At 51.3% G+C, this 27,501-nt stretch overlaps 1 protein-coding gene across 3 annotated transcripts; it reads right to left on the minus strand.

Annotated features, from left to right (window-relative positions):
* Nucleotides 1-1,061: 1,061 nt before the first annotated feature.
* Nucleotides 1,062-27,485, minus strand: TIPARP (TCDD inducible poly(ADP-ribose) polymerase). 3 transcript variants are annotated; one of them, XM_084292203.1, is made up of 7 exons: nucleotides 27,417-27,485; nucleotides 27,132-27,306; nucleotides 18,509-19,509; nucleotides 7,069-7,237; nucleotides 6,363-6,544; nucleotides 2,391-2,666; nucleotides 1,062-1,804 (listed from the first exon to the last, which is right to left on the minus strand). In XM_084292203.1, exons 3-7 carry the CDS (start codon nucleotides 19,444-19,446, stop codon nucleotides 1,357-1,359), a joined length of 2,013 nt encoding a protein of 670 aa, XP_084148329.1. In that variant the 5' UTR covers nucleotides 19,447-19,509; nucleotides 27,132-27,306; nucleotides 27,417-27,485; the 3' UTR covers nucleotides 1,062-1,356. The 3 variants fall into 3 exon arrangements, with proteins under 3 accessions (XP_084148329.1, XP_084148328.1, XP_084148330.1); XM_084292202.1 differs by having other exon boundaries at nucleotides 27,132-27,462; XM_084292204.1 differs by lacking the exons at nucleotides 27,132-27,306; nucleotides 27,417-27,485 and adding an exon at nucleotides 21,380-21,628.
* Between the last annotated feature and the right edge of the window lie 16 nt (nucleotides 27,486-27,501).

Consider the following 27,501-nt stretch of genomic DNA (forward strand, 5'->3'; position numbering starts at 1 on the left):
GAGTGGGCTGGTTGGAAGGGGCCTCAAAGCCCGTTTGGTTCCAGCCCCCATCATGGGCAGGGATGGAGCCCACCCAAACCAGGCTGCTCAGGGCCTCATCCAACCAGGTCCTGAACACCTCCAGGGACGGGGCATCCTCTCTGGGCAACAAGGAGCCCCGGGGGCAGGAGCTGCTCCCCAGTTCTGGAACTGAGCTCCCAGTTCCCCTCACTGTGCAAGAACCTCAAGTTTCCTGTAAAAACAGCTCAGAAGATGTTGCCCACACCGCTGGGGTTGGCGGGACATCCCCTGTGCCATATTTGCCGCTGAAGCCCCATGCCAGCCGTGCTGGTTGTGGTGCTGGAGCCAGCGGGACCAAATTCCCTCCAGCAGAAGGGACGCGGGGACAGGCGGTGCCTGGCAGGACACCTGCTCCGTGCACCACAGCTCTGTGCTCCTCCAGGCGAGGCCACCAAAAGCACGGGAAATGCTCCAGTGCCCGGCTCGGCGGAAGGTTTGCTGGCGAGCTGCAGAAGGCACCGAGCAGCTCTAAACCCACACTAACCTTGTCCTAATTTTACTTCAGACTGATTTTAGAACATAATGCATTTATTTGTGCTTAGTAATCCAAACTGTGAGCGGGATGTTACTTTGTAATCGGCCCAATCCTTTCGAAATAAAGCAATAAAAATACTGGTTAGGAGCACCTCGCGTTGAGTGTGCTTGGGATGAAAATTATCTGGTTCGGATTATCCAGGACATGAGGAAACAGGCTCGAGTTGCGCCAGGGGAGGTTTAGGTTGGACATCGGGAAGAATTTCTTCACACAGAGGTGGCCAAGCCTTGGAACGGGCTGCCCAGGGAGGTGGTGGAGTCCCGTGTGAGTGCAGCACTGAGCGACACGTTCTAGGGACAGGACGCAGTAGGTCAGGTCACTGGTTGCACTCAGTGATCCCAAAGGTCCTTTCCAACCTAGATGGTTCCACGATTCTGTCTAGAAGTGGCCATCCAAGAGAGTTCAAGACCAGATTTCTGGTAATTGTGATACGCACAAAACGCAACCAAAATTATCCACACAAACACAACCTTAAACACGAATATTTACTAACATAAATAAACAGTGTTTTATAACAAAAGGCACAGATTTTCAACTATAAACAATGGAAAAATATTTACAATTTGCACATACATCATCAAACAGCAAGTGCACAATTGGTCACTTCAGATCTTCCTTTCTATAGTTTTAGATTTAACTCCTTGCAAGCAAGTAATTTTACTCAGTTCTGCAACGTTCAATTTATTTATTTATTTTACACAAAACCCGCTACAAATGTCAATAAGAGTTCATTAAAATGAATAATTTAGCAGCACAGGTTTTCAAATGGAGACAGTGTTGCTAACTTCTTCGTACTGGATAATAAAATAAGGGTAGCTCTGATCATCGTTAAAAATGACAAAAATCTGAGGCTCAAAGTAATTGTCCACGCAAGAGTCATAGAGGTCACTGGTAATGCTGCCCGGGTTCATGGGGGGAGGTCTCCGCATGGTGTGATTGCCCACCGTGTACCTGCCCGTCAGTACTTTAGCCAAGAACATGTAATGAACTCCTTTGGGTGACCTTTTGGAAAAGTTGTGGGAATAGCTCGCCTTTCTGGCAAAGTAACTGCCCTGTCCGAACATGGTGGCGTGCTTCCCGCAGACACGCGGGTCGAAGTTGTGCTTGCAGATCCCGTCCACCACGTCCTGGGAGGTGCCATGGAACAAATGCCTTTCGTTCATTATCCTGTCGAGGCCAGTCATTTTTTTGGACATATACTCCTTTTTCCTGGAATAGAAAATGGAAAGTGAAGATGAGTGCTCGTTGTGGATCTGCAACCAAAGAGCAGCATTCGCTGCAGCTCTTAAAGCAAAAGGCATCGGTATTATCCTCTGCAGTACTGGAGCTGTCAGAGGAGATTGGAAATCATTTCTGTGTGGATAACAAGACCGGTCTTCTGCTTTCAAAGCTTTTGCATGAATTTTGTATTACTGAAAGCTCCTGAGCTGATCCTGCTGGAGGTCTGTCACCTGTACAGCAGCAAAGGCAAAGCAGCTTCAAAACTGCTTACTCTCTGTTTGGCTTGGAGGTGAACTGAAACAGTTTTCAGCTAGGTATCCTAGACTTATTTTGAGGTTTCTGTGAAAACACATTTTCCAGAACTTATCAATAGATAGCTTACAAAAGCTCTTACAAAGGTAATTTCAGGACAAGATATTTTTCAGTGTTTTTTTAGATATTCAACTGAAGATGCTGCCTTTCTTCGGGAAGTTATGTATTTTAATCTATGATAAATTTATATTTTGCAACCCAAATCAGACACTCTAAGATATTTTCCTAGTATTGTAAAAGAATGGCATTAGCATTGTCTTACCTTTTATATTTCTCCCAAAGAAACTGATTTTGCACTCTCAGAATTTTCAAAATTTTGTATTTGGTCTCCGGCACAGTCTTGTGAAACAGGTTATAAATGGTTCTATAGCTTTTATCTTCCTTCAGAACAGGCACTTGGATGAAGTCCTGAGATGGATCCATACTAATCCAGGTTTCGGGATAGAAGTTTGGAGAGGTAACAGCAGTTGGAGATAAGACGTGTGAGGAAACTGGTTCAGTTGGTGGAGAGGGTACTGGAGAATTGCCACCTAGAGTCCTAGGAGGGGAAGAAGAACAAGTTTGTACTTCAATATTCCCAAGCCAAACAGCTTCTAGTCACATTTATTTGGTTACCAACATTTTTTAAACAATCTCTGCTCTCCTTGGTTCCGTGACAATTCACATAACCTTAATGCTTGTTTAAAACCGCCAGGCCACCTATTTCGTCCTTTTTAACTCCTGCATCCACTCAAGCCAGTACCAAATCCTTGACTTCCAGGCATGCCGTCCCACCTAGGAAAATCTTACTGGCTGGTGGGGATCTGAAAGCCTGCTCTCACCTTTATCATTCACATCCTGGGCTGGAAGGGTGGAGTAGTGGTGATAAACTACAGAGCAGGCAGAATGCTACCAAACACAATGACTTTATAACTGTAAGCTCATTTTAACATACAGGGTAAGAAGAGAACGTTATATATAACATTTTATGGGCAAAACTTGCATATATTTCACTACATGACATGGAAGAACAGATTGTGTGTTTTTAGTGCTACCCAGTATCCTTCTGAGGAAGGCTCTCCCTGTTTTCATGTGCCCAGGCCAGATGTAGATTTGCATTTGCAGTTACTTATTTTCATGCAATGCAGCAGCCCGTCCTTTTGGGAGAGCTGCCAGGTAAGAAGAGGGCAGCAAAGGAAGGAGGAAGGGAACTGCTGCCTCGAATGCTCAGGGCAGAGGAGCACGGTGTACACCAGAAAGGGAATGTACCCCAGCAAAATCAACTTGATGTGGACACTGCCTGTGGTACAGGCAGGATTTCACTCTTAATAAATACCTGTGCTGCTGTGGATTTTGTCTTGCTTTTGAACCTGCTAAATTTAGATAAAGAGTATGGTGCTTGTGGCTTATGTTCACCTGATTATAATCTGAACAAGCGAGCTTTACTCAGCTGAATAATCCTTACTTACTGGAGTTCTCCCACTTACGTCAACGGAAATACTTTGAACATGCAAAGCTTGCAGGTTCAGGCTCTGGTGCTCCAACTGTAAGCACACAGATCTGCAGCTCACCGAAGCTGCTGAGGCTCCCCTTAAGCTGCATGAACACAAGGAATTATCTCAGCCTTCACCAAAGTGCTCTCTTATAGGAAAAGGTGCTACTGATTCCAGGACCACCCAACAGCGACGACAAACGGGTGATGTGCAGCCAGAAGCAGGCAGCTCTCGGTAGGGAAGGTTACAAAGTGCCAGCTCTCCACTGCCTGCCTCAGAAGGCAAACCTTGTCTCCAAAGAGCACAGCTGATCTTAACCACGCTCATGAATTTCTCAGGTCACTTGTGTTCTGACAAAACATAAGGAGAGAACGTGTTCTGCCTAGGAGGAAATGGGGAAAGAGAATTTTGTGCATTCACCTTGGGCAAGGCGAGGTTTGCCACCATCCAAGGCCAAGCCCTGAGTATGTGCAATTGGATTTAGCACATCAGAACAACAGGCAAACCAGATCCTCCACCTTATTTGTGTAGAAAGCAAGTTTACTGGGGAACACGTGCTCAGCTCTGCTAAAGGCAACACGAGTTTCTGCAGGCAATCTCCACGAATCACTCGTCCTCTGTTCACACCCGATTCTGCCCGAAAGCCAACCTGCTCCCAAGGTATACTGAAACACCTGCAGAGGAACTTCTGATTTCCATGCCCATTAGGCTGCTTTCTCTGCAGAGCCAACATAATTATCTAGATAAGTAACAACTCCACGGGTATTCACATCTTTGCTACAGAGATGTCAATGTTGCCTTCCAGAATTTTTAATGCTGCTGATACATGAGCCTGAAAGAAGCTTGTGTTAGTTTCTGTGTGACCTAGAAATAATTTCATGTGATTTTCTGATTGCTTATGAGCTGTTCAAGCCTAGAAAAAAAGGGGGGGGAGTCTATTTTTAACTTGATACGTCTGATTTGGATAACAGAGACAGTAAGCTCTAACAGCACTCACGCTATTCAGAGCAGAAACACTCTTTAAAATACTTTTCACGTGGCTTTCACCTGCTGCTCAAAGCTGAAAAGAGACCTCGATTCATTTGCATGGATTTGACTGAACTCAAACTTCTTCTCACTTTGTTTAAAAGAAACCCGGGAGATGGATTTTTTCAGAGTGAGCATTAAAACAGCAGCCTACAACATCCCACCGTGGTTTGCTTTATTCTTTTTTCCCCTCCCGAAGTCACCTGGTAGAAATGTTACTGCAGCACCTCACGCACTGACACTCAGACTGGAAGACCAAGCACGAGTGAACTGTAAGTTACGGATTAACGAGCAAGTCAGTAAACACAATAAAGCACTGCATCCTTCGACGTACTTTGCTCACTTTCTGACGAGTGTGACTGAAGTTTAAGTATTTATTATACAAGGGAAAGCACTAAACAGTTGGCATTTGTCAACTCCTATCGCACATTTACCATTGTTTCTGTTCTTTTCCAATTTTATAACTTATTTCAGCAGTTGGAGGGAAAAAAACAACACTCAGGTAGCATTGTGTGATAGGTAGAGGCAAATACTGACTTTTTAAAGATAGTTCCCATTAATATTCAAAATACTCTTTTGTTCCCTACTGAGAATTGCTGGATGTTTAAGTCAGAGCTACGAGGCCTTTGGGTAAAGAAATTCAGAATAGGTTTACTGCAGAACAACAGAAATTTCAGAGCTTAATTTACAGGTTTGGTAGATGGAATGAGCAGTTACAGGCAAGCACTCCTGGGTGTAAAACCCCCACTAAAATTGCCTAATTTTAGCATCTCTCAAAATCATAGACTTAAACTGTAGTAAAATAGTCATTCCTGGCAAAACATCAGAAAAATCCCTTAAAACCGGACTTTTTAAGATCAGAACTGTCATCACCATAACAAGAAAGTTCACGTTCGGTCTTTTCATTTGCATGCTCCACCTCTCCCTCTAATAATTCTGGGCTTTCCTCCTGCACAGCCGCATCCAAAGATGTTTCCAGCCACCACTTGTTTTGAGGCTCTGACCAAACTCGCTTTTGCCTCACAATTAGATGCTGTAACAACAAAGCACTAACGAGCATTCTAGCCCTAACGCAGCTGCTAAATCTCCTTTGATTGGCCCAGCATGCCAAGTTGCCAGTCAGACTAATGACTTCCACCCTTTGCTAACAGGACAATGTGTTTCTAACTACTGAACTCTGACAATAATGTTTCCAGCTGTGCTGGTGAGATCACAAAAATGGCATTTTTATGAGTTGTAATCAAAAATGACTACAATGCAACACTTTCCTCACTCTGCCTTTGATGGTAAGCATGTTCACCCCCATTGAGATGACAATAAAAACAAGGAATGCTTTAATTGTGCTTGAAAATTATGAAATGTTTTTGAACACTCCTTTTTTATGGGACCTGGACGTGATGGCCTGGCAGTCATGATAGCGGGTGAAATGCCGAAAGCTGGACAATAGTTTGGCAGACTGCGAGTACATCTGTGCTTCTGATGTTCTGAGATCCACAAGGTACAGCACAATCTCCAAATAACAAACAGAGCCCAACAGAGGAGTTCCTCAGATATTTGTCTTGAGAAGCGACAAGAGACTAGCTGCCAATATGACCAACTTTTTTTTTTTTTTATTATTTCTCCTGATTTTTCTACCCAGTGATAGCCGTTTCCTTCTCACATCTCAATGAATACGATTCTCGTGCACACACCAACACACAGAGCAAATGCAGTTTCTGTTTCGCTGGGGTACGTACTGTAGGAACGGCATCAGCACCACGCAGGAGCGCAGCAGGGGTCTTCTCTTGATTTCCCTTCTGAAACAGGCGTTTTGCTGGAAGCCATCCTTGATGTTTAAGATATACTGATTATGCCAGGTAACAAACCGGACCTCCTTCAGACCCCGGCAGCTGGCTTCTTCTATCAATCTTACAACAGGCTGTTTGAAGAGAATTAGACACAGACATGATAAATTACGTGTACAAAAATTAGGATTTTTGCCAGGGACCTCAAAGAGTCCCTCTACCACTCTCTTCCCCTCCCTCGCCTCTCTTTCCCTTGCTCTGAAACACACTGACCACCAAAACCTGCTCGGTTTCGTTGTGATCTCTCCCACAAAGACAGATTTCACAACTTTCCTGTGATTTGTTCTGATGCTATCACTTTTTCACATGTTGAATGTTAGGCCCGATATCTGACCTAAAACTCCCTTGCCACAAATTACTCTATTCACTTTTCATCTTTCTTTGCTACACGTGAAGAACGTAAGTTTGCTGCAGAACAATCTTTTATACAGTAATACATTCTCCTCATTTTTGTTTGTTCACAACAATAACTCCAAGTAACTTTCCAAACTGTTCCAAGAGGAAACGGACTGAAAATATCTATATAGCTTATGATGCACACTGTATATAGAGTTTGGGGTTACAACCCAGAAGCAGGATTCCAGAAAGCATTAAATACCTCGGAGTATTCTCTCCAGACGAAGTGGTCCCTGCAGAAGTATTTCCAGACCGTGTAGTAGTTGGAGCTGGAGCTGGGGCAGGATGGCGTGGACAGCCTCCGCATTTGGTCAAACTCAGCAGTTTCGTATAATTTCATAACATTCAAATCCACCCAAAACTCGTGTCCCCTGGAAAGAACAAGAGAAGCAAAGAACTCTCACTGCCTGCAATCCATTAAAAAAAACAGTGGACGATGGTGAAAAAAAACAAACAAACGTGGCCTTCAGCACAGAAAAGCAGAAGACCAGACCAACCACTGTCCTGACCCGCTGATATTTATTCCGTGTGCGTGCGCTGTGCACACATTGCTAGGCGGATCCTTGGCATTTGCAGCACGCTACATGAGCACACACACCGCCCGAGCGCACGGACGACGCAGCCACACAGCATTCAAAAGGTTACTCCTGTGAAAGTTGGTGCTCCGGGGAGGAAAAGCAAACGTAAACGTCTCCAGATGAGGAGCATCTGCTGCCAATCCACCGGAGAGTTCAAGTGTCTTTCCTCACGTGCGGCAGACGAGAAGCAGTGCAGTATGAAAGGCCGACGGGATTGTGCTGTTACGGAGCCAAGGCTGGGGAATATTGGCTTTGTGCAAGGAGCTACATCGCTGCTGCAGCAATCAGCACCGATACACGACTTCACGTGAAGTGCCTGGCGCTTTCTAAAGGACTCAGAACGAACTGAAGCTGCAGCTGAGGAACCTCGGAGTTTACCCTTTAACTAGAGGAATCCCTGATCTAGCAGTAAGAAGTTAGAACAAGAAATCTATAGAAACTGGGAGAAATTATAGTAGTAGCATTCATTCCCTACAATTTTTATATTTTTTTTTTTAGAACCAGGACTAATATATCTCCAGAATAACGCTCTTTGTATAATTAGCTTTCTATTTTACAACCCCTACAAGCTGTCAGCTCACTGCTGTTCAGCAGCAGCTACAGATCACTGGCTTCTGGAAAGGCACCTTTGGAGACGATCTATCACATGTTTCATTGGAGTTCTTCACAGCAACATAAATAAAGCTGATATCTGAAATCTAAAGCTTATTTTAAACGTTTTAGCCGCCTCACACCATAAACATCCAAGTATCGTGCATGAAACCGGCCACATCAAGTGGCAGCTCCTCTAAACATCCACAGGAGTTTCCCAATGCTGATTTGCTTGAGAACGGTTGTGATTTTGGCAGCTTTTACACAGTTGCTGAGGAGTTTTGTTATACCACTCTCACAGATAACTCCTGAAGAGTATGATCTTTAAAACACTGAAAGGTTGGGTAGGTCTTACCAAAACAAAAACAAAACCCCAAACCAACCAAAACAAGTGTTCTGCAGCAAAAAAATAACAGTCACCCCACCTTCCTGTAGGGAGTCATCTGGTTCCCTAACAACAGGCTGCAGCAATCGACTTTATTTGAAAACAATGTGTGAAACCATGAGGAAATCAGCTCTCTGCAACACCAAGCCGGGTTACAAGCTAGCAGGCAGCACAAGAATGAGTTTTCAAGTGAATTTCTTCTCAAATCGATGTTAACGCTGCTTTAGGGGCATTTGCACTTTCTTATCAAGACATCTATACTGACAGCATTCTCAACTTCAGGGTCCAGTAAAAAGCAAGTTTATTTTGACACTGTATTACTCCGGAGTGAAGAGATGCACTCCCTGTTTCGGGGCTGTGCTGCCCCTACAAATCCAAGCCCCAAATCACCTCCCCCAGATAAGGGGCCACAAACTTCATTAACCAAGTGCACACAAAGGCGTGTCGCAGTGCAAGCTCACGATTCAGGCGTTTGTTCTCACTTGGATCTATTTTCAAGTCAAATACCACAACAAGATTTCAAAGATCTGTGACCTTCAAGAAAGTGCAAAGAAAGGGAAAAGCTCGTCTTTATATAAGAGTTATTTTCTTTTAAAGCAGTGCCCCGGAGGTTTATGTGGTGTTACTCTAACTTTGTATATTGCGTGTGGTACAGTCAGAACAGGTCATGAAGAGACGTTTGCTGCAGTTTTGTGTTAATGCAGTGCAAAGAAAAGGGAATCTGGAAGTTGAGACACGCTCCAAACACAATCAAAGCTTTCCACGAGCATGCCGAACGCTTCATGAACCAGTCACGTACTGGTTAACACCCTAAAAGCTAGGAGCCTTCACGGTTCTGAAGACTGGAAAGCAAATTCTGCGGGCATTGAGGCGAGGCTGGCTGCTGATACCTGACTTGGGCATTCCTGACCCGTGCTGTGTCAGAGCACAGCCTCCGGCATGCACACATCGCCGAGGGGCCGAGCAGCGAGAGTCAGGGGGAGCCCTGGGGAGGGAAACACTTTTTTTTGAGACGAAGGCAGTCTTCTCCTCGTGCTTTTCCTGCAGAGCAGGTTGATCTCGGCAGGATTTGGGACGAACTCCCAGCACCCTGGCTTGGAGCATACTGGCAGGATTCTGTGCTCGCCTTTTCTGCACAGCACGCGAGGAACTGCCGGGGGTCCGGGCGGCATTTTTCTGCGAAACCTGTGCGCAACGTGCCAGGTTGCTTCCCCCACTGCTGAGAAATGCAGCGATTCCGTCTGCTGGGTGGGATTTCTTACCTTTGTGCAGCCCCGTTGATGCCTCCCCTCCATCAAATCCATGTCCCTGGAAGCAAACAGGCGGGCAGGACGCCCCCTGCTCCCCGCCACGGGCTGACAGCTCGCTGCAGGGCAAACCTGGGCATCACCCGCACGCCTGTGAGCTCCAGCTTTGAACAGGACACGTGAAGCGCTCGTGTCTTCTCATTCCGAAACAGAAACGATGGCTCTGTCTGCCTGGAAAGGTCACAGCATTTCTGAGCAGCCCAGCGGTGCGTGCCCCGGGCCCTGCTCGCGGCCGGCAGCTCCACAACCTCCTGCAGAGACAGGGGGACCTTAGTCCCCTTAGTCCTCGAGGAAAAGAAGGGGCTGGAGGTATTTCTGACAGAGAGATGATTTAAAAATTGGTACGGCATCCTCTGGCCAGCGCCCTCAGCTATGCAGAGAGAAAGCCTCAGTGGTTTCCTTCAGGAGGTAACAGAAGGGTTTTCCTCAAACCCAAACTTCTGTTAACACAGGGATGCTTTACAGGGGCACTTTTATTTGTAAAGTCAGTGAAGGGTTTAGAATGCTGCTTTCCATTGATTTTAACAGAAAACTGAGTGACTGAATTATCTAAACGCTCTGAAATCTACACAAACTAATTGTCCCATGAATATTTTGACCATATACTTTTAAACTCCCCGCATTTTGTCCCTAACGTTAGACAGAATAACACCACATTATTTTATACAGCTGAGAATTTTAGACAAATGCCTTTATTTAAGTGACAGCATCTGAAAAATACATTGTGTGCCAAAAAACTGCCTGTTTTGGGGGGGATAATTTACAATATTGGGAATAAGGAAACATTCTTTTGCTAACAATCTTAAATCACATCAAATACAGACTCCTTCAGTATTTTTTTGCATTAACAGTTCCTATCTCTATTCAGAATCCACTTTTTCGAATCAGAGCAGTTGCTGGCATTCAGGCTCTGAGCTCCTGCAATATATTTAGCAGTTGTTTAATAATAGCTCTCCAGTTTAAGCACTTCCTCTGTATATTAAAAAGCCTATTACCAGCTTATATAATGCGAAGCCACGGAAAAAAAAATGAGTTGTGATTACGGCGGGTGATTGCGTGATTACAGTCCTGCTCGCAGCTTTGAGACCCCGGTGATGAAAGCAAACGTGACAACTGCACCTCTGGACTGCCCAAGGCCTAAATACAGCACAAAGACCCCAAGTTTCGGGCTCCAGAAGAGAGCTGGACGCTCAAGGTTACGTCTGAAATGTTCTTTAGCACAACCTCACCTTGCCTTCCCCGCAGCACGGCGCCCAGCTCCTCCCGAGGCACGGCGCACGCTGCAACACGAGGCTGTGAGCCAGAGGATGGAGCAGAGGCTGTGGGTTAAATCCTAACGGGGAGGGGGAAACCAAGAGCACACGGACACGCAGGGAAAAGCAGAAAGGAGACGGTGACCCCGGCTCGGCAGGGGTTTGGGAGAGCAGGCAGGCTGCAGACACCTCGGAGGCACACAGCGTCACTGCGTGTGCGCTGCGGGACGGCTTGAAATGAGTAACAAAAACAACACTTTTTTTTCTACGGTGTTTCCAAATGAAAAGTTGTTGAACTTCTCTGCAAGCGCCACAAAGCTCCCTGCTTCTGAAGCACAGATTGCTATCCCCATTTTACCCCTGGAGAGACTTAAACAGCTTCTCCAAAATCATACAGAGAATCTGTGAGAGGTGGGAACAGAGATTTCTTGAGAACTCCTCCTCAATGACTAACCAAATAAAGGTCTGTTTATAAAATAGAGCAGCTCAATGGAATCGTTTTCACCAAAAGAATAAGCATATTGAACCCTGTTAAGAGCACAGCACACAAAGAAAACCAAATTTGGTGCTGTGGAACAGCAGCAGTTCAAAACAAAATTCCACGAGCGCCCTCAAAAGCAGAACCTGGCTCCCGGGGCAGCTCAGCTTCCTCCGTGCCCCTGCTGTAAGACCTGACACAATCTCTTCAGGACACCAAACTGGGCGGGCACTTCGAACTGCAAGTTATAATATTCATAACATCAATATAATATTCATGACTTTGGGGTGATGAAGGTGGCCTGCTAAAATAAGGACGGCTCGGGTTCACTCTGCCCTGTGTTCTTCTGAAGAACTTGGGTCTCGTGTGAGCCCTCTGCGCCCTTTCCACTTCGTAAGAATTGCAGAAGCTTCACCGCAGGGACTAAGAGATGACTAGAAGAAATAGGTTTTGTACATGCTCTGCACACATGTGGTTTCAAACTCTTCTCCTAAGTTCAGTTACATGTCATGAGTCTTACCGCAAGCTGAGTGCAGAAAAAAAAAAAGCAACGGAGTGATCAACAAAGGTTAGTGCAGGAAATGAAACTCGGTTCCCATCAGACCAGCTGTGATACAAAGCACGACTGAGAGCTAAACACTGCTGAGATGATGAAACCGGTGATTTTCTCTCTCTGACTAAGCCAGTTCCTCTCTGCAATAGCAACAACCTGCGAGGCGCCCAGGGGAACAAACCAGCTTAGAGACCCGACCAGGTAGGAAAAGCTGCAGTATTTTTGTCTGCAGAGTCAGTCAGACCCACCCCAGCTCCCAGGGGAGCGAGCCAGGTCTGCTGGCTGCCTGCTGACCCCACACCAGCGGCGTTTCCCCCACCCCAGCCGGCTGTAGCACGGCTCCAGGTGGGAGACGAGAGGCAGCCGAGCGCTGCGGGAAACCCAACGGCACCTGAAGTGTGACAGCGAGACCTGCCTCGTCACGCCAACCTGCCGGCAGCTGCAAACACCACCAGCAGGTCCCAGAGCACCGCAGCCAAGAGGGGCTGCCACCAGAAGCCACCCTGAGCCCCTGGGGAGGGAAGCAGGGACGCGGTGTGTCCGAGCAGCTCTCCACGGCTGCTGAGAGCCACACGGCTGCGAGAGGACGGCAGCAGCCCCGCTGCAGGGAGCTGTGCTGTGCCGGGGCGAGGAGCAGCACGGGCTGCTAAGCACGAGCCCGCAGCCTCGATCTTATCGGCCCCTGGTGTTCTGCCACCCAAAGGAGAGGGGCAGCAGGTGACAGGGCAGGAAACGAGCTCGCTATTTCCCTTCAGCTGGTCCCTCCCGTGTGACGCTGCTGCTCCCCGCGAGGCACGCAGACGGACAGTCAGAAAGGAGCAGCAGAGATAAGGGTGCTACAGGAAAGGTTCAGCACGCAGCTGCGGGCTCCAGCACGGCAAAAACAAACAAAAACCAACCCAACCAAACCAGCCCGTGTTTTGCCAGCACTACAGCAACAGAGCTGCAGTGCCACAAGGCAGCTTTAAACCCATCAGCTCCGTTTGCTGCTGCTACAGGGCACCAGGAGGGACTGAGCTGTTCGACCCCACGCTCTTACTCACAACATTTTAGGAGCAAACACTGTTTTAGAGCTTGGAAGACACGAGGCACTAGCCAGGGGTGTAGCAACACACACAGGGATTCTGGCTACACATTCAGCAACTTTTACACCACCTTAGCAGTGGTGTAAACTTTCCTGCACACACCCCCAGAAAAGAAAGATCGCTGACTCCCGACAGCGCCGTGGGGTTTGTGCAGCCAGAAGCCACTGAGCTGCAGTTCACATGGAAATGCTGCTGTAGAGGGGGCAAAAACGCCTTCATTGGAGCACAGCGGGCAGAAAGCACACGGCCAACACTGCTAAAAGCACTTCACATGCTCCTTATTCAGGGGCCCTGTTTTGCATTCCTTCTAGCGGGGAATTGAAGAAGTTCAGAGCCGCTCAGCTGTGCGCGCTCACCAAACGCGGCACGAAATCACCCGGCGGTGAATTTCAGCTGCTTTCTCATCTCCGCTGTCAGCAATAACACCGCTGCTCCCCGCGCTGTGACAGCTGCGCAGCTCGCAACGAAAGCTTCCCAAATTTAACCATTGAACACGTCAGAGCACGTGCAGAAGGCCCTGAACAACCGACGTGCTTCCACTGTGCCCTCCCGGGCTCCAGAACCCCAGAGGCACATCCTGACAGCACCAGGAGGAGTTTCAGCACGGACCCAAGAGCAAAGACACCCTGACAGCAGCAGGAACGAGTTACAGCACGAGCCCAAGAGTGAATAAAGCCTCGTTTCCTGCCCACATACCTTTGTCCTTCCCTCTCTGTGGCAGAACACGGGCCGTGCGTCCCACCTGCCTCACCTGAGGAGGGGGAGTGAGAGCGGCGGTGGTGCTGAGCTGCCCAGCACGGGGAAAGCACCACAGCCCTTCTGGTGCCCAGCGTGGGGCCCGAAGGCTTGAGGCACCAAGAGAATTAATTAAAACGTGTACAGCCACCACACTGACTCGCTCGTCACCATGCTGAGTGTCCTGTAGCTCACATGGCACGCACTCCGTGTCATGCTCTCCTTTCTCCTCCGTACCCGACCCTACGCTCTGGGCTCGTTTCTTTGAGTTCGCCGTGCTGCCAAGCGCTGGCCTTGAGTTTGATCTGGCACTCGGGCTCTGCGCTGTTATCAGGTGGGTCTCGTGGAAATTATCTTTTAGAGAATATTCAGAACCACACCGCCTGCCCTTCCCCATCTGGATGTCAGGTGATGAATGCTATCGGGAACGGGGCCTCCTCCTCCTTTCACAGTGGGCCAATTACAGCAGTTTGGGAGTATTTTGAACGTCCCCGTGTAACCCCTGTATTGCTATTTCTAGTTCTGAATAACGGGTTTCCTCTCCTCTCTAAGCTTTCCAGCACTGCGGGAATTCGCTGTGCGGGAGATGGTTTGTAGAGATTTGGACAATGCCCAGACACCTCAAGATCCCCACGAAGTCCAGTGCACAGCATCCACGGGGCATAAATTGGTGCGGAGCGTGCCATCAGCACATGCCAGTAATTAACTGGCAGTAATTAACTGGGCTGAGGGGATGGGACCAGCAGCGTATAATCTGTCCTGCCAGCTTCAAAGATATGAAGACAAACTCTCTGCCCCGCTACAGGCCTGTGTCTGAGCTGGGGAGAAACTCTCCAAAAGACCTGCCCACCTCGCAGAACGAGCATCTCCCTCCTCATCCAGACGTTGTGATGTTCCAGCCACTAACTCGGGGACGTGAACCGCAAGGAAGCACAGCAGCAAGAAGAGGGGCTCCTAAGAAAACGCGGCTCCAGTTCCTGCTGGGCAGTTCCCCAGAGGCAGCAGAAGGGCTGATGTTATTCCTGACCCTGATGAGGGGACCTCTGCTTCTCACGTGCAAGAATTAAGTGGCAGACACTCCAACCAGGACTGGAGGATCTTCAAGGATCCAAAAGGGTGCTGCTGGGCTTTTGGCAGAGCTGCTCTGAGCACAGAGATTAGGCAGCTGTCTGCCCCGCCTGGCCTTTCAGGAGACCCTTCCGTTGTAGGATGGCTGAAGACCAGCAGGTACCAATCACTGCACCGATGGCAATATCGCCCCAACCGAGCCTCCCTGATCCCATCCGTGAGTTGGATGGAAATGAAATAAAACTGTAACGAAAATGGAGGCTTTTAGTCCTCTGACAGAACCTGCCTGCAGTCGGCCAGTGAGGCTCGTGCTCTATTTAGAGCAAAGACAGATGTAGGTGGGCGGAACAGGAACTGGGCAACCGCACGGCCTCCCATTGCAGAGACGGGCTACGAAAGGTGATGTTTGTAACTACTACATTTTAACCAGTTTCAGGGTATTTCTGTTTTTTATAGAGTACTGCCACATTAAAAAAACAACAAAGCCACAGCCTCTGAGGAGCCATCGTTCCCTGTGAGCTGGGATACGCCGGGTGCACGCAGCTGAGCAGGGGCTGCAGCTCCCCGGGCCGAGGGGGGGATTTCAGCCAAAAAGGGGGATCTGAAGGTCAGGAACTGCATGTTTTTTTTAAACAAATCCTCCTGTCGGCAGCAGCAAGGCTGCTTGTTTTGAAAAGCAGCACATGCACGATTAGACAGGTGTATGTGCAGAGGGAAAACCTGCTGAGCTCTGCAGCCAGGCGCTTCCCCTTACTGAAGAGCATCAGAAAACATCTCAGCGGGGTGCTCTCAGGCTGGGGAGCAGCACTGGGCATTGTTCTCTCCGACACTCAGCTGCGAGCTGCAATCTCTCCAGGGTCTCTCCTCGCGTGCACGAGGAAAACGGAGTGCTTGTAGGTACTGTAACCTGCTCACACCCCCCTTTGTTTAGGCAGACTGGTGTTTGGCTGTGACTACTTGGTAGGACTTAAAAAAGCAAAAACAGTTTATGATGAAGGTTTAGATTCAGTCTGAGGCCAAATTGTGATGAGTGAGCAGCTGAGGCACCTTGTTCCAAGGAAGTGACTTTAGAGGGCTCACCACTATTGCTGCTCGGAGCCCAGGAATGCTTCCCTGACATGGTTCATCTCAGTAACACCGACACGCAGGAAGATTTATCCCGATAGCTACTTGAGGAACATCCCGTTTGGGTCTGGGTTCTCCAGCTGAGCCGCCCTCCCCCTGCTGTGGTGAGCAGCCCCGCTGCGTTGGGGCAGCACCACGGCGGTGCCGGGCACGCAGCCTGCAGTAACCAGGCCACGTAAGCCGTGTTTCAAACACAGGCGACCAAACAACCACCAGCACCCGCTGCCTATCAGTCAGCCCGGCTTCTGCACGGCCTTTCTTGGCCATGCAAAGTGCTGAGCAGCCGTTTCCTCGTCGCATGCAATCTGGAGAGATAGGCCTGCAGGCTGGGGCTGACCACAAGAGATTAATAGCTGCAGCCAAATAACGCGGTCACCATGCGACCCGTGAGCTGTCCCGGCACGGCTGCCAGCCCCGCGGCACGGCGGGCACGCCGGGAGCTGCAGCTGGTTGCCAGGAGACCCAACAGCCCGGGGACAGGGGCCGGCCTGTGGGGACTGGAAGTCACGCACAGCCCGAGCCCAGCTGCGTGGAGAGGGGACTCACCACAAGGCCCAGGGCAAGGCTGTCCCCCAGCACCAGATCTCCTTTAAAACCAGGATCAGGTTGAAGGCTCGCAGTCTTCAACTTAAAAAGTTTCCCTTCTGGGTTCTCGCCGATACCCACCCGGGGCCACGCAGCTCTCTGCGGGGTGAACCCGTCCGGGAGCTGCAGCTCTTGCAGCTCATGGCTCCGGGAGGAGATAGGACAAAGATCCAGCCTCCAACCCTGCAGGAGCGTGTCACTGGGTACTCCAAGAACCTGCCCCTGCCCCGGCAGCGCTCGGCACCTGCTGGGTCCCCGCTGTGTCCCCGCCTGTGGAGCGTGAGGTGTCTGCCACCTTGCCTCCCGACCAGCCCAGGCAGAAGCTCGGGGTGCCAAGAGGCCAAACTGCTCACTCACCAGGCTGGAGAGCTGCAGAATGAGCGCCAGGGCGGCCGGCGGGTTCAGCCAACGTTGCAGGCTGGGGATGTGATGAGTAAGCAATTAGGGAGCTGCGCTTCCTTGAAGGTTAATCACCCTGGGCTCCGCGCTGGGAGCAGGTAGGGGGGGTGTGTAGCAAGAGGCTGTGATGCACGCTCCAAGAAAAACAGCACAAAAACCATTTTGCGTATTTGCACAGAGCTTAAGCTCGAATGACTCGCAGAGGCTTCTCTCACACCGACACTTGCTGTTCCCTGCTTTCAGAAATCTCTGTAAATATTTGGAAAAAATGGAAGCGTCTCTGTTGTAAACAACAGTGAAATTTATCTGCTGGACAGTTACACAAGTTTAAATCAGATTGCAATGTTTTTTCCAAAACAAAGGGATGAACCTGTGGGCTGATGGAGCTGAGGTTTGGTGCCCAACCCAACGCCCAGTTAGGTGCATGCAAAGACACCTGGAGCGTTAGGCTGGGTCTCTGACACCTAACAGGAAATGAAAACAAACTAATTCTGCCCTAAAACACTAAGGACAAAGGGATATAATCCTTCAGGAGGCAGAAGGAAGAACAAATCCACAAGGACTTGGATGGCAAAGACAAACTCGCCGTTCCCCCTGCAACCCAAGAAGTGTCTCTGAACCTCGAGTGCTGCTGGGGCGAGCAGCACCGGGCTGACAGGATACGGCAGGGCAGGCGGGCTGTGAGAAATGTGCTCTTATTTCCTCCAGAAGAGATGATTCAGAGCTCAGAGCTGGAGCCTACACCCTGCACTCAGAGCACAGACCGTGTAGACCCGGTGAACCCATAAACAAGGCGCTCGCTGCTCCCCTTCGCAGGGGAGGCGGCGGTACAGCCCCGAAGCAGTTTTGTTTCTGATCTCAGGGCGCCGGAACGAGCCTAAATTGATAACAAACATCTTTTTGGTTTCCCGGGTAATTCAGTCATCTTCTGAGATCAGAGAACGCTGCTGTGCACAGAGCCCCAGGGAAGCTGCAGGGGAGAAACCCAGCACAGCACCAAGCCAAGCCCAGCGTTCAGCACGCAGTTAGGAGGCTGTGAGCTGTGCCCGTAGCGCACAGTCAGCCTGGGTCCAGGCTCAATCCGCACTCCCCGTGACAGCGCTGCCGCCTCCTCCCTGCTGGGTCACTGCAGAGGCTCATTATCCCTGCTGCCACCGCCCAGCAGGCTAATGAGGAGTGTCAGAGTGAGCACAACGCTGCCCAGACATCTCTCTCAACTCTCTCCATTCCTACAGAACTGAACTTTTCTCATTCCACATGCCTCAACTCCTTTAGCTCCAAAGCACACCTCCCAGCTCCACACAGCAGCTTTAGGAGGCACCCAAGAATTTTCTGTGGCAAACTTCTCAGCTACATTTAAGGCAACATTGCGACAAGCTTTGGAAACACTTGTGTATGAGATATCAGACAAAAAGAGGGCATAACCCATTGTACTTCTGCACCACAGCACGGTTAAGCACCCCTTTGTTTGTTCGTAAGCAAGCAGAGCCAGGCACCTACCGGTACTTCACTTTGATCCTGTCGTTGTCGGGGTTGCAGTAGAGCCTCTCCAGGTGCTCCTGGGAATCGTTGGTCACGCTCTGCCAGCTCTGCGTTGCTGTCCTCCTCACCTGCCAGTGGTAGGGCAGCACCGTGTGATGCTTGGGGCAGTCGCTGCCATAAACACAAGCGCCCTGCAGGAAATCCACACAGATCTCTATCCCATCCTCCTGGTGGGTGTGATACTGCAGCTGGTTCAGGAGCTCAAACACCAAATCGAGAGAAGCTTCCTCGCTTTTATCCTGGAATATCCCGGCGCTGAATTTGTTGCTGGGGTTTAAAGCGTACTGCACGGGGCAGCTGCTCTCCGGGAACAAGGCAGAGGCGCAGCTTTCCAGAACCTTGTCTGGGAACAAAGGACACGCCGCAGCATCACCAGGAGCTGGGTGCAAAGGGTGATCCTGGAACGCTTCAGCGCTCGTCTCAGCAGCGCTTCCAGGGGGAGTTTCTGAGGAGAAGCCTCGCTCCCCTGCCCGCACCTCCTGCTCGGGGTGCCCAGGAGCAGGGTGAGCCCCCGGCAGCGGGGGCTGCACATCGGGGGCTGCGGGCACCAGCACGGCCACGTTACTTTCTGCCTGGGGGCACGAGGTACCGAGTTCCAGAGGCTTTTTCACAGCAGGTTCACATAAACCGCTGTGGCCGCCACCCTGGCCTCGGGGCACGAAGACCCTGTCCAGGGAGCCGGCTCCCAGCAGACTGGTAAAGATGGGCCGCAGAGCGCGCAGGGTTTGGGTGTCCAGCCTCTTCTGCACTTGCTGCTTCTTCTTGAAGCAAGGCTTCACCGGAGGAATCTTCCCCGACAGCCTCAGCTGAGGAGGGAAGTCCTCCGGAGGAGGGCACTTCATGGCTGGGCAGTGAGCCTGCTGCACAACACACGCTGGCTTGGCTTCGGTGTCCATCAGACACAGACTTTGCTCTCTCCAAATCACTTTCAAATGTCCCAGAGCCTCACCAGAATCAATCTAGGGCAGAAAGGAAAACAAGACAGTTAATCTCTCTAATTGCTCATGGTTGACACGAACAAGATCACCCCTGGAGAGGATTTCGAGCCAGCAACAGCAAAACTCCTCCCCTCTCTGTGACTGCGGGTAGCCCCTAGGCACGTAAAGCATGAAACCAGCTAAACTCCGGCTAATTAATCCCAAACACACACTCAGCAGCTCCTCACACATGAGATCTCAGAGACACTCAGGCACGCACGCACGGTCCCTCAGGGGGGCCGGAGGGGGGCTGGGGCGATGCCCTCCTCCCCGCCATGCTGCTCACTGGCGAGCACGGCTCCGGCTCCTTCCACGCCACAAAAGCAGGCGCTGTGCTGCTCACCTCTACGGCCCCGAGACCACGGCCCCAGCGCTCCCAGCGCGCCGCCTCTCCTTGCAGCAGCCAGACGGACAGACAGACGCTGTCCCTCCACCCCGACACACCTTGCTACACGACCCTAGGGAACCGCTGCCCTTGCTCAGCCCCGTGCCCAGCGTCCCAGTGCCCTGCGCGGGGCCAGGACGCAAGCCCTGCCCGCTGAGCCACGCCACTTGCGGCGCTCGCTCCCACGACTCGCAGCCGGCAGCCACAGCTCCCCCCTGCATCCTGCCGTGCCCGCAGCACGCTGCCTGACTCACGCACCCACCCCGTGGCACGCCGACACGCCGGCTCGCCCGCCTCCTGCCAGCCTCCGCAGCGGGGCAGGAGACAAAGGGGGCCGGCAATTCGGGCACGGAGACAAACCCAATTAGCCCCAAGATGAAAAGTTGTTTGTTGTGTTGTGTTTTTTTTTTTTTCTGGAGTACAAATACACGGCACATCTCGCAGGTCACCGGAGAGCAAGCCGTCTGCCTTCTAATCAGGAGTCACGCAACAGTTGATTACCTTTAATTAGACCCTCTCCGCTCGCCCTGCCTGGAGCCTCCGAGGCTGGCGCGGAGCCTGCTGCGGATCACTTCCTGGTCAGCGCATTCCAAGCCAGGCGCCCGCCCGCTTCAACCCCCAGCCTCAGAGACCTGGGGGAACTGGGCACTGGTTTCTCACTGCCGAGGATCTGCTCTGGAAAATCTCCCACTGAGTCTCCCCTGTTTTGGAACATGCACTGCGAGGCTTTCGCATTGCCCTGGGAAACGGCGCTGTCAGGACAGCCAGGAAAAAAAAAAAAAAAAGGAGTTGGACCTCTCTGCTTTCCTGCTCCTACGTTTAAAGCCACCAGGACATCTGCCAGTAAAAGCAAGCTCCAGCAGGATTGTATCTCTCTTACTCTTGCACAGACGTAGCAGGGAACGCTCTTCCTAAAGGTACCACAAGCCTCCAGAAACCTTACAAAGGCATCAGTCCCCCCAGCTGCTTCACCTCCCCGTGCCCAGGCTCAGCCGAGCAGCACCACGAGTGCCTTGGGGTCTCGTTCAGCTGCGCCTCCAACGCTGTGTCAATGCCGGGCTGCTCACGCGATTGCTTTATGTGAGGGAACTGCCTGAGCACACGGAGCTGAGCCTCCCAGCGCCTCTCCACACAGCAGGCAGTGGGCACGGCGGCAGCAGGGCTGCCTGCTTCCATCTCAGCCCTTTCACATCCATTCCCCGGCACTATTTAGAAGCGACCTCAGCACCACGCAGCGCCGTGCCCTGCTCACACAGCGCACCCGGCACAAGGAGACCTCCCCCAGGGGGTCCCAGCCCCTCCGCACCGGACCCCACAGCTCCTGCCCCTCACCCAAGGGGGCGAGCCCAGTGCCCGCGGGATGGGCACGGGGTAGGGGAAGGCAGGGAGAAGGGGAGAGCAGCAGGAGGGGGAAGGCAGGGGTTAAGACAGGGGTAGGGTAGGGAGAGCCGCCCCGCAGACACCTACCGGCTGGCTCAGCAGGGGCGGCACGGCCCCGCCGCCCGCGAGGGGGCTCGGCCCGGTCCGGCTCGGTACAGCCCAGCCCAGCCCAGCCCAGCCCAGCCCGGCTCGGCTCGGCTCAGCCCAGCCCGGCTCGGCCCCGCTCCGCTGCCGGCAGGGCGCTGCCGCCGGGCCAACGCTGCCACCCCCGGGAGCGGGCAGCCGGCTGGAGGGGGCGGAGAGCAGCGAAAAAGAGAAAAAAAAGGAAATAAAAAATAATTAAAAAAAAAAAGAAGAAAAAATAAAAAGAAAAAAAGAAGAAAGAAAAAAATGAAAAAAAATTAAAAAAAAAAAAAAGAAAAAAAGAGCTAATAACGATGAATATACAGAATTAAAAGCGCCTGCCCCGGCCGGCCTCTTGCTGCAGCCTTCCCAGCCGCCGAGCCTTGCCGTGCCGAGCTGTGCCGTGCCGTGCCGAGCCGATCTGCTCCGTGCCGTGCCGCTGGTGCCGGTGCCGAGCCTCCCGCAGCGCCGCCCGCGGCCCCAGCGCCGGCCGCGCCCCCCCTGCCCCCGCCGGGCTTTAAGCGGCGCTTCCGGAGCCGCCGGGCCCGGGGCGGAGCCGGCACCGCCCGCACGGGGACGGGACGAGACGGGACGGCTCGGCACGGCTCGGCACGGCACGGCACAGCCCGTCCAGCAGCGCCCCAGTGCTCGGTGCCCCCACCCCGGGCAGCCGAAGCCCCCCCCCGAGCCCACGGGCGGCGCGGTCCCGCGAGCAGGGCGGCAGCAGCACCGCGTTTTGGGACACTGCCGTAACCCTGCAGCAAGAGGCGAGCGGCTCTGCTGAGCTCCTGCAGGCGGTAACCGCATCCTGTGAGCCTGACCTGCAGGCAACACAGCCGGCAGCAGGCAGCCGGGTCTGCTGGGGGAAGAAGGGAAGGGCTCCGAGCCCAGTGCTCGCTGTTAAAAAAAAAAGGTTTCCAGGCTCAGAGTGCTTGTTCCAGCGGCAGAAAGCAGCCCTTCCTCTCAGCGTACTGCAGAAGGGCCATCCTCAGCTGCCTGCAGCACGCCACGCCACAGCCGTGTCGGTTTTCCACCTCTGTGTTTGAGGTGAGGGCCACAGCTGCTGGGCACCGAGGGGCTGCTGCGCACCCAGGCACACCGCAGCTCTCGGCTCCCCCAGGGCCCTTCCAGCCCTCAGCTGCTGCTGCCCCCTGCGCTTCCCAGGGGGAAAAGCTCTCATTTCAGCTCAATGCCCTCCTGGCAGGTCAGCCAGGGGAGGACAAAGCTGTGAGACACCACACGCTGCTCCGTAACTTGTCCCCGCACCGCCGAGTCTGCCAGGTAAATGCCCTTCAGCTCAGCTCCCCCATCACCGGCTAACCAAACCTCCTCCACGTGTTCTCAGGGTGCCTTCACCTGCAAACAGACTGCTGGGGATGCTTCACAATACTCTCTTTAATTAGTTTTAGGTAGCCCTCACGCATTTCAAGGCACTACCAAACACAACGTGTGAGCGAGATGCTCAGCAACACCTCCCCCGGGGCGTTCGGGGCATGCAGAGCACCAGCAAGACAAGAACCAAATTGTCTTCTGTGGCACTGGCTTCCCTTCAGGAACTTCATTTCTCCCATTTCTCCCACTCGATGACAAGCCCTAACCACCTTCAGACAGAACTCCAGCCCTACCCCTGCTCCGACAGCCACGTGCCAGCAGACGGGTTATGGAAGCACCACGGAAAAACAAGTGGCAATGATACAGATTATTTTTTTTATAGCTTTAACAGATGGAAAAAGAGCATCTCTGAGCAGCTCACTGCTATTAAGGTGTGCTGACTCTTCCACCCCTATTAAATCTTTAGGGGAACTGTGCAACAGCCCATTTTTCATCATGTTGTACGTCAGCAGGCTCAGGCTACGGGATGGAGATTTCTTTTCTCTCCCTTACAAATTGTAAAGTGAGACATTTTGAGTCTATTTCTATCGACTCTCTTAATTCCAGGACCAGGAATTTTAATTGTGTTTTTTTTTTTTGTCTGTTTGTTTTGTTTGTTTGTTTGTTTTTAAGCATCAAAAAAAAAAAAAAAAAGAGCTTGATGTGTTCACGTGAAGGTGAAATGATGCAGGCCAGTTTTCACTAAAGGAAATGCACAGGGAGGAGGGCAGCAAGGGTTTAACAGCCGTGCTCTGGTGCCCTTTGTTGGAGTGACACCTAGTGGGCTGATTTGCTCCGGTCTGAGCTGAAGATGAGGCCAGTACGGGTTCCAAGGTCCAAACCCGCAGAGATTGAATAAATACTCCGGTATTTATTTACTGACAAGGCAGGTGTCCGTCCCGTTTTGTGTCTGGGATAAATGCTGGGTGAGTAAGCCCCCGAGAATCTCCTCACAAACATTATCCCAACATTATTTCGTTCATTTGGTCTCCATGCAGAAGGCACAATCAACAAAAACTTTTAAAATGTCAAAGGAGGAAACGGGAACAGATGAGATCATTTCAAGACACCAAAAACGGGCCACATACACCACACCGAGCTCCCTCCAGATGCAGCAAGTGTCACAGAAATCCAGCAGGTTTCAGCTTTCAGAAACTAGAGGTGAACACAGCGATCAGTCATTTCAGTGCAGTGTTCTAGCAAGCTAAAAAAGGCCAGCTCATGGAACACCAGCGCTGGGTGACGGACTCTCCTTTATTCACCCCGGTGCCCACTGCAGCTATTTGCCCTCGTCCTAATGCCCAGAAGTGTACCTCAGACATTCTGCCCTGCGTACAGCATCTCAGAATTCCTCCCAAATTCGTACCCAGATAAGAAAACCGTCCCCTCACGCTGTTTGGAAAGGACGCTGGTTGAAGACCAGCCCACAGACTGTCCCCCCAGCTGTGACAGCTGTGCTGTTTCGTGGGCCCCACCCGAGAACAGATTTGTCTGAAAAACAATACAGCCAGATTATGTCTCCAACTTGAGAACTCAGACTTCAAAGAAGAAAAAAAAAAAATATGAAACAAACAAACAAAAAAAACCATAGCACAGAGAGAACTGAAAGGCTTCTCATCCGCCTATTTCACAGAGACAGCAAAATCAGAAGTTTACGAGCGCCGTGCCTGTTCATCCAAAGGTCTTTCCTTTGGATTTCAGCAATCCCCCGCCAGCTGATCCAACCTCAGAGCACTAATCCCAAACTTCAGCACCTCCAGGTAAACGTGGGGATTGCAGAATATCAGAAGAGTTCTCTTTTCAAAGTTTGTTGTTTTTTCCCCCCACAATCTTAACTATGGTGAAGCCTTTTGCTCTGCTCTAATTTCGTTGTTGGACATCACAGAATCGCAGACTGGTTTGGGTCAGAAGGGACCTCCCAGCCCACCCAGATGGGGTCCCAGAAGGGATCCCAAATCCCTGACAAAGCCAAAACGAGCAGAACACACAATTCCCCCGAGAATAAAGCAATAACCAGCTGCAAAGTGTCACAACCCTTTCAGACCAGATCTATACCAGTCTCAGCTTTGGTGAGTTCCTTCAGTTACAGCAGCAGAGGAGACAGACTCTGCCTCCCACCCCACAGTGCCCAGACACCAATTACACCCCAGATATTCAAGCACGGACCTGCTGGAGCCCCGTGAGATAGCAGGAACTGCCATGAAGCCAGAACAACTCCGCATCACAGCGCTGCAATTCGCTACCGGAGCCACAAAGGCCCTGCAGCTCCCCAGCCCCAGAGCACCCACTCCCAGCGCTGCTACGGCGATGGAAGAGCCACCACAAAACTCTCCTGGTTCCGTTCCCGACCCGCCTTGAGGCTGCTCCCTGCCTGTGCTGCCTCACTTCTGCACGTCAGGGATTCTCTCAGGATTTTGAAACCTGAAGGAAGAGGTGGCACAGATCAACCAGCCGGAAAACCCAACAAAGCTGGGAATACATCGTGGAGTTGTCGTGCTGCAGCCTCGTGATTATTCTCCCACGCACCCTAAGCACGCAGGCTGTCAGACTCTGATCACCAACACACCACAGTCAGACACTCAGACTGGTGGCAATCGATTTTAAACCCTGGGCCATTAAGATTCAGGGTAGTACAGACGGTAACAAACACTCCTTTGCTGAGGAGCAGACTCGTTCGCTGCTTACCAGCTGCCTGGCAGAGCCCACTTCCCGCCTGACAGCAGCGTGGCTTTCAGCCTGTACTTCACACAGTGACCGGAGACAGCAAAACAGGCAGAGCAAACCTGCTGGGAAATGCCTCTGCCCAACTTTAAAGCTTTTAGCTTAGTCCAGCTGAGTTGTAGAAGTGTGAGAAGCAAAGATAAACCTCGTGTTTCCAAAAGAAAGACCACTCCTTCTGCGTTTTTTTATGAAAATTGGTAAGAAACTTTTTTGATAACTTACAAGGCTGACAGTGCCAATGTTTGTGCTAGCAGAACAAGTTTTGCTTTGGGAACAAGAGCCGTTGTTCCTCTGGTTTTGAAGCCTCGTGTCCCCAGCGGCTTCTGAAAAAAGCTTCAGATAAGATGCATTCAGCACAACACGGACTGAGGCGCTTAAACAAAAACTCGAGTTGTTTTGGCAGAAATCCATGTCCCCATTTATTTTGGGAGAAGCGAGCACGGCATACTTAGACTGAACACGAGGTGACAGTTTGGTTGTTTGCAATGTTCTGCTTAAATTCCTGCTACCTGGTGCCAAGATTTTTTTTTTTTTTTTTAAATCACAGCACTCACTTGTTTTTTCCAAATAAAATTTTTCATCATTCTCCTGCCCAAAACAAAGTCACACTTCATCCTAACGGAGAGCCAGACGGGCACCAGGCAGGCTGTGCTCTGACACGCTACCGTGCTGCTCGTGTAAACCCAACCCCAGAACAAAAACTGAATTATGTTCCACCACAACACACATTTACCCCGAGGATCGGAGAAAGAAATCTGCAAAAATACAAACAACAAGCTGGAATCTTAAAACAATCTCACACGTAATCTGCCCTGTGCTTTCCAACTACTTTAGACAACTCTAACAACACACTGTAACAAGGAAATCCTATAATATTGATCAAATGGTGATGTCATTACACATTTATCACAGAATCACAGAATTTTCTAGGTTGGAAGAGACCTCAAGGTCATCGAGTCCAACCTCCGACCTAACGCTAACAGCCCTCCACTAAACCATATCCCTAAGCTATTTAGTTTTAAAGTGTTTTACAAACAAGACTGATCTCCACCTGCAGAGAGGCAGGGCACACAGAGCAGAGGCATTAGGAGGAAGCCTTTCAACAGCCTCCACCTGTTTCACGTAACGGGTTCTCATCACAGAGAACCTGCAGCAGAAGTCAGGCGTGCTGAAAGCCCCCTGCAATACAGACGTGCATGCTTAGAAGGTTAAAGATGTTGAAACAAGCATCTGCTAAAATACCTCTGATGATCTCAATTTCCACAGAGAAAATTATTTAGTTAAACCAGTCTGAACTAGTTTTCTGTTAAACAACTTTATATTTGAAAACGGAGAAAACAGCCATGGAAATGTTTAGAAATTGAGAAAGCACAGCTCAAACAATTTAATCCAGCTAGGTGTGGGAGCCATCACCAATTGCTCAAGAGCTGCAGTGGAGAACAACACCAAAGGACAGCAGCCAAAGCTCCACGGGCCACCACCTGCTGAGGCTCCCTGGCCACACGTTCCCAGCGGCCGGCGACCTCGGGGTGCCCGTGCATGGCTGCTGCCACCCGGGCGATGAAGACAAGGGGTGGCTGAAGGCAGTGCCTGCCTCTTGGCGGGGGCACAGCTCGGTACTCACCGCGCGTTGTGCTGCCACTCGGTGCTGTGGTGCTTCTCCTCACCGTGCTCACCGCCTTCCTCCCCGCGCCTCACCTCACGCCGTCAGCTCGCAGGGCCGCGCGGGGGCCCCGCTGCCGGCCCCGTCCCAGGCCGTGGGGGCCGCTCCCAGCGCCGGGCATCCCCGCGGCCGCTCCCTGCGGGCACCACAACGAACACAGCGTCACTACTGCACCCCGCTCCCGGTAACGCCGCACAGATACGCATTTTATGTCTCTTTTTAACGGCGCCGGGCCTGGTTACACACCCCCATCGCGCCGCCCTCCTCCCGCTGCCACCGCCTCCGCCAGCGGCCCCGGTTCCGCTTCCGGTCCCGGTCCTCGGTTCCGGTT

Source organism: Netta rufina (genome assembly GCF_964035555.1).
Source record: "Netta rufina genome assembly, chromosome: 9".
In the NCBI taxonomy this organism is placed as follows: Eukaryota; Metazoa; Chordata; class Aves; order Anseriformes; family Anatidae; genus Netta; species Netta rufina.

Bases quoted from the DNA above. Each gene is read 5' to 3' on its own strand.
- TIPARP (XM_084292203.1), bottom strand. From the start codon at position 19,446: ATGGACACCGAAGCCAAGCCAGCGTGTGTTGTGCAGCAGGCTCACTGC. The intron at 6,545-7,068 runs GTATTTAATGCT...CTCTTCAAACAG, and splicing joins TCTGGAGAGAATACTCCGAG to CCTGTTGTAAGATTGATAGA. The intron at 2,667-6,362 runs GTACGTACCCCA...TTCCCCTCCTAG, and splicing joins GTGCTGATGCCGTTCCTACA to GACTCTAGGTGGCAATTCTC.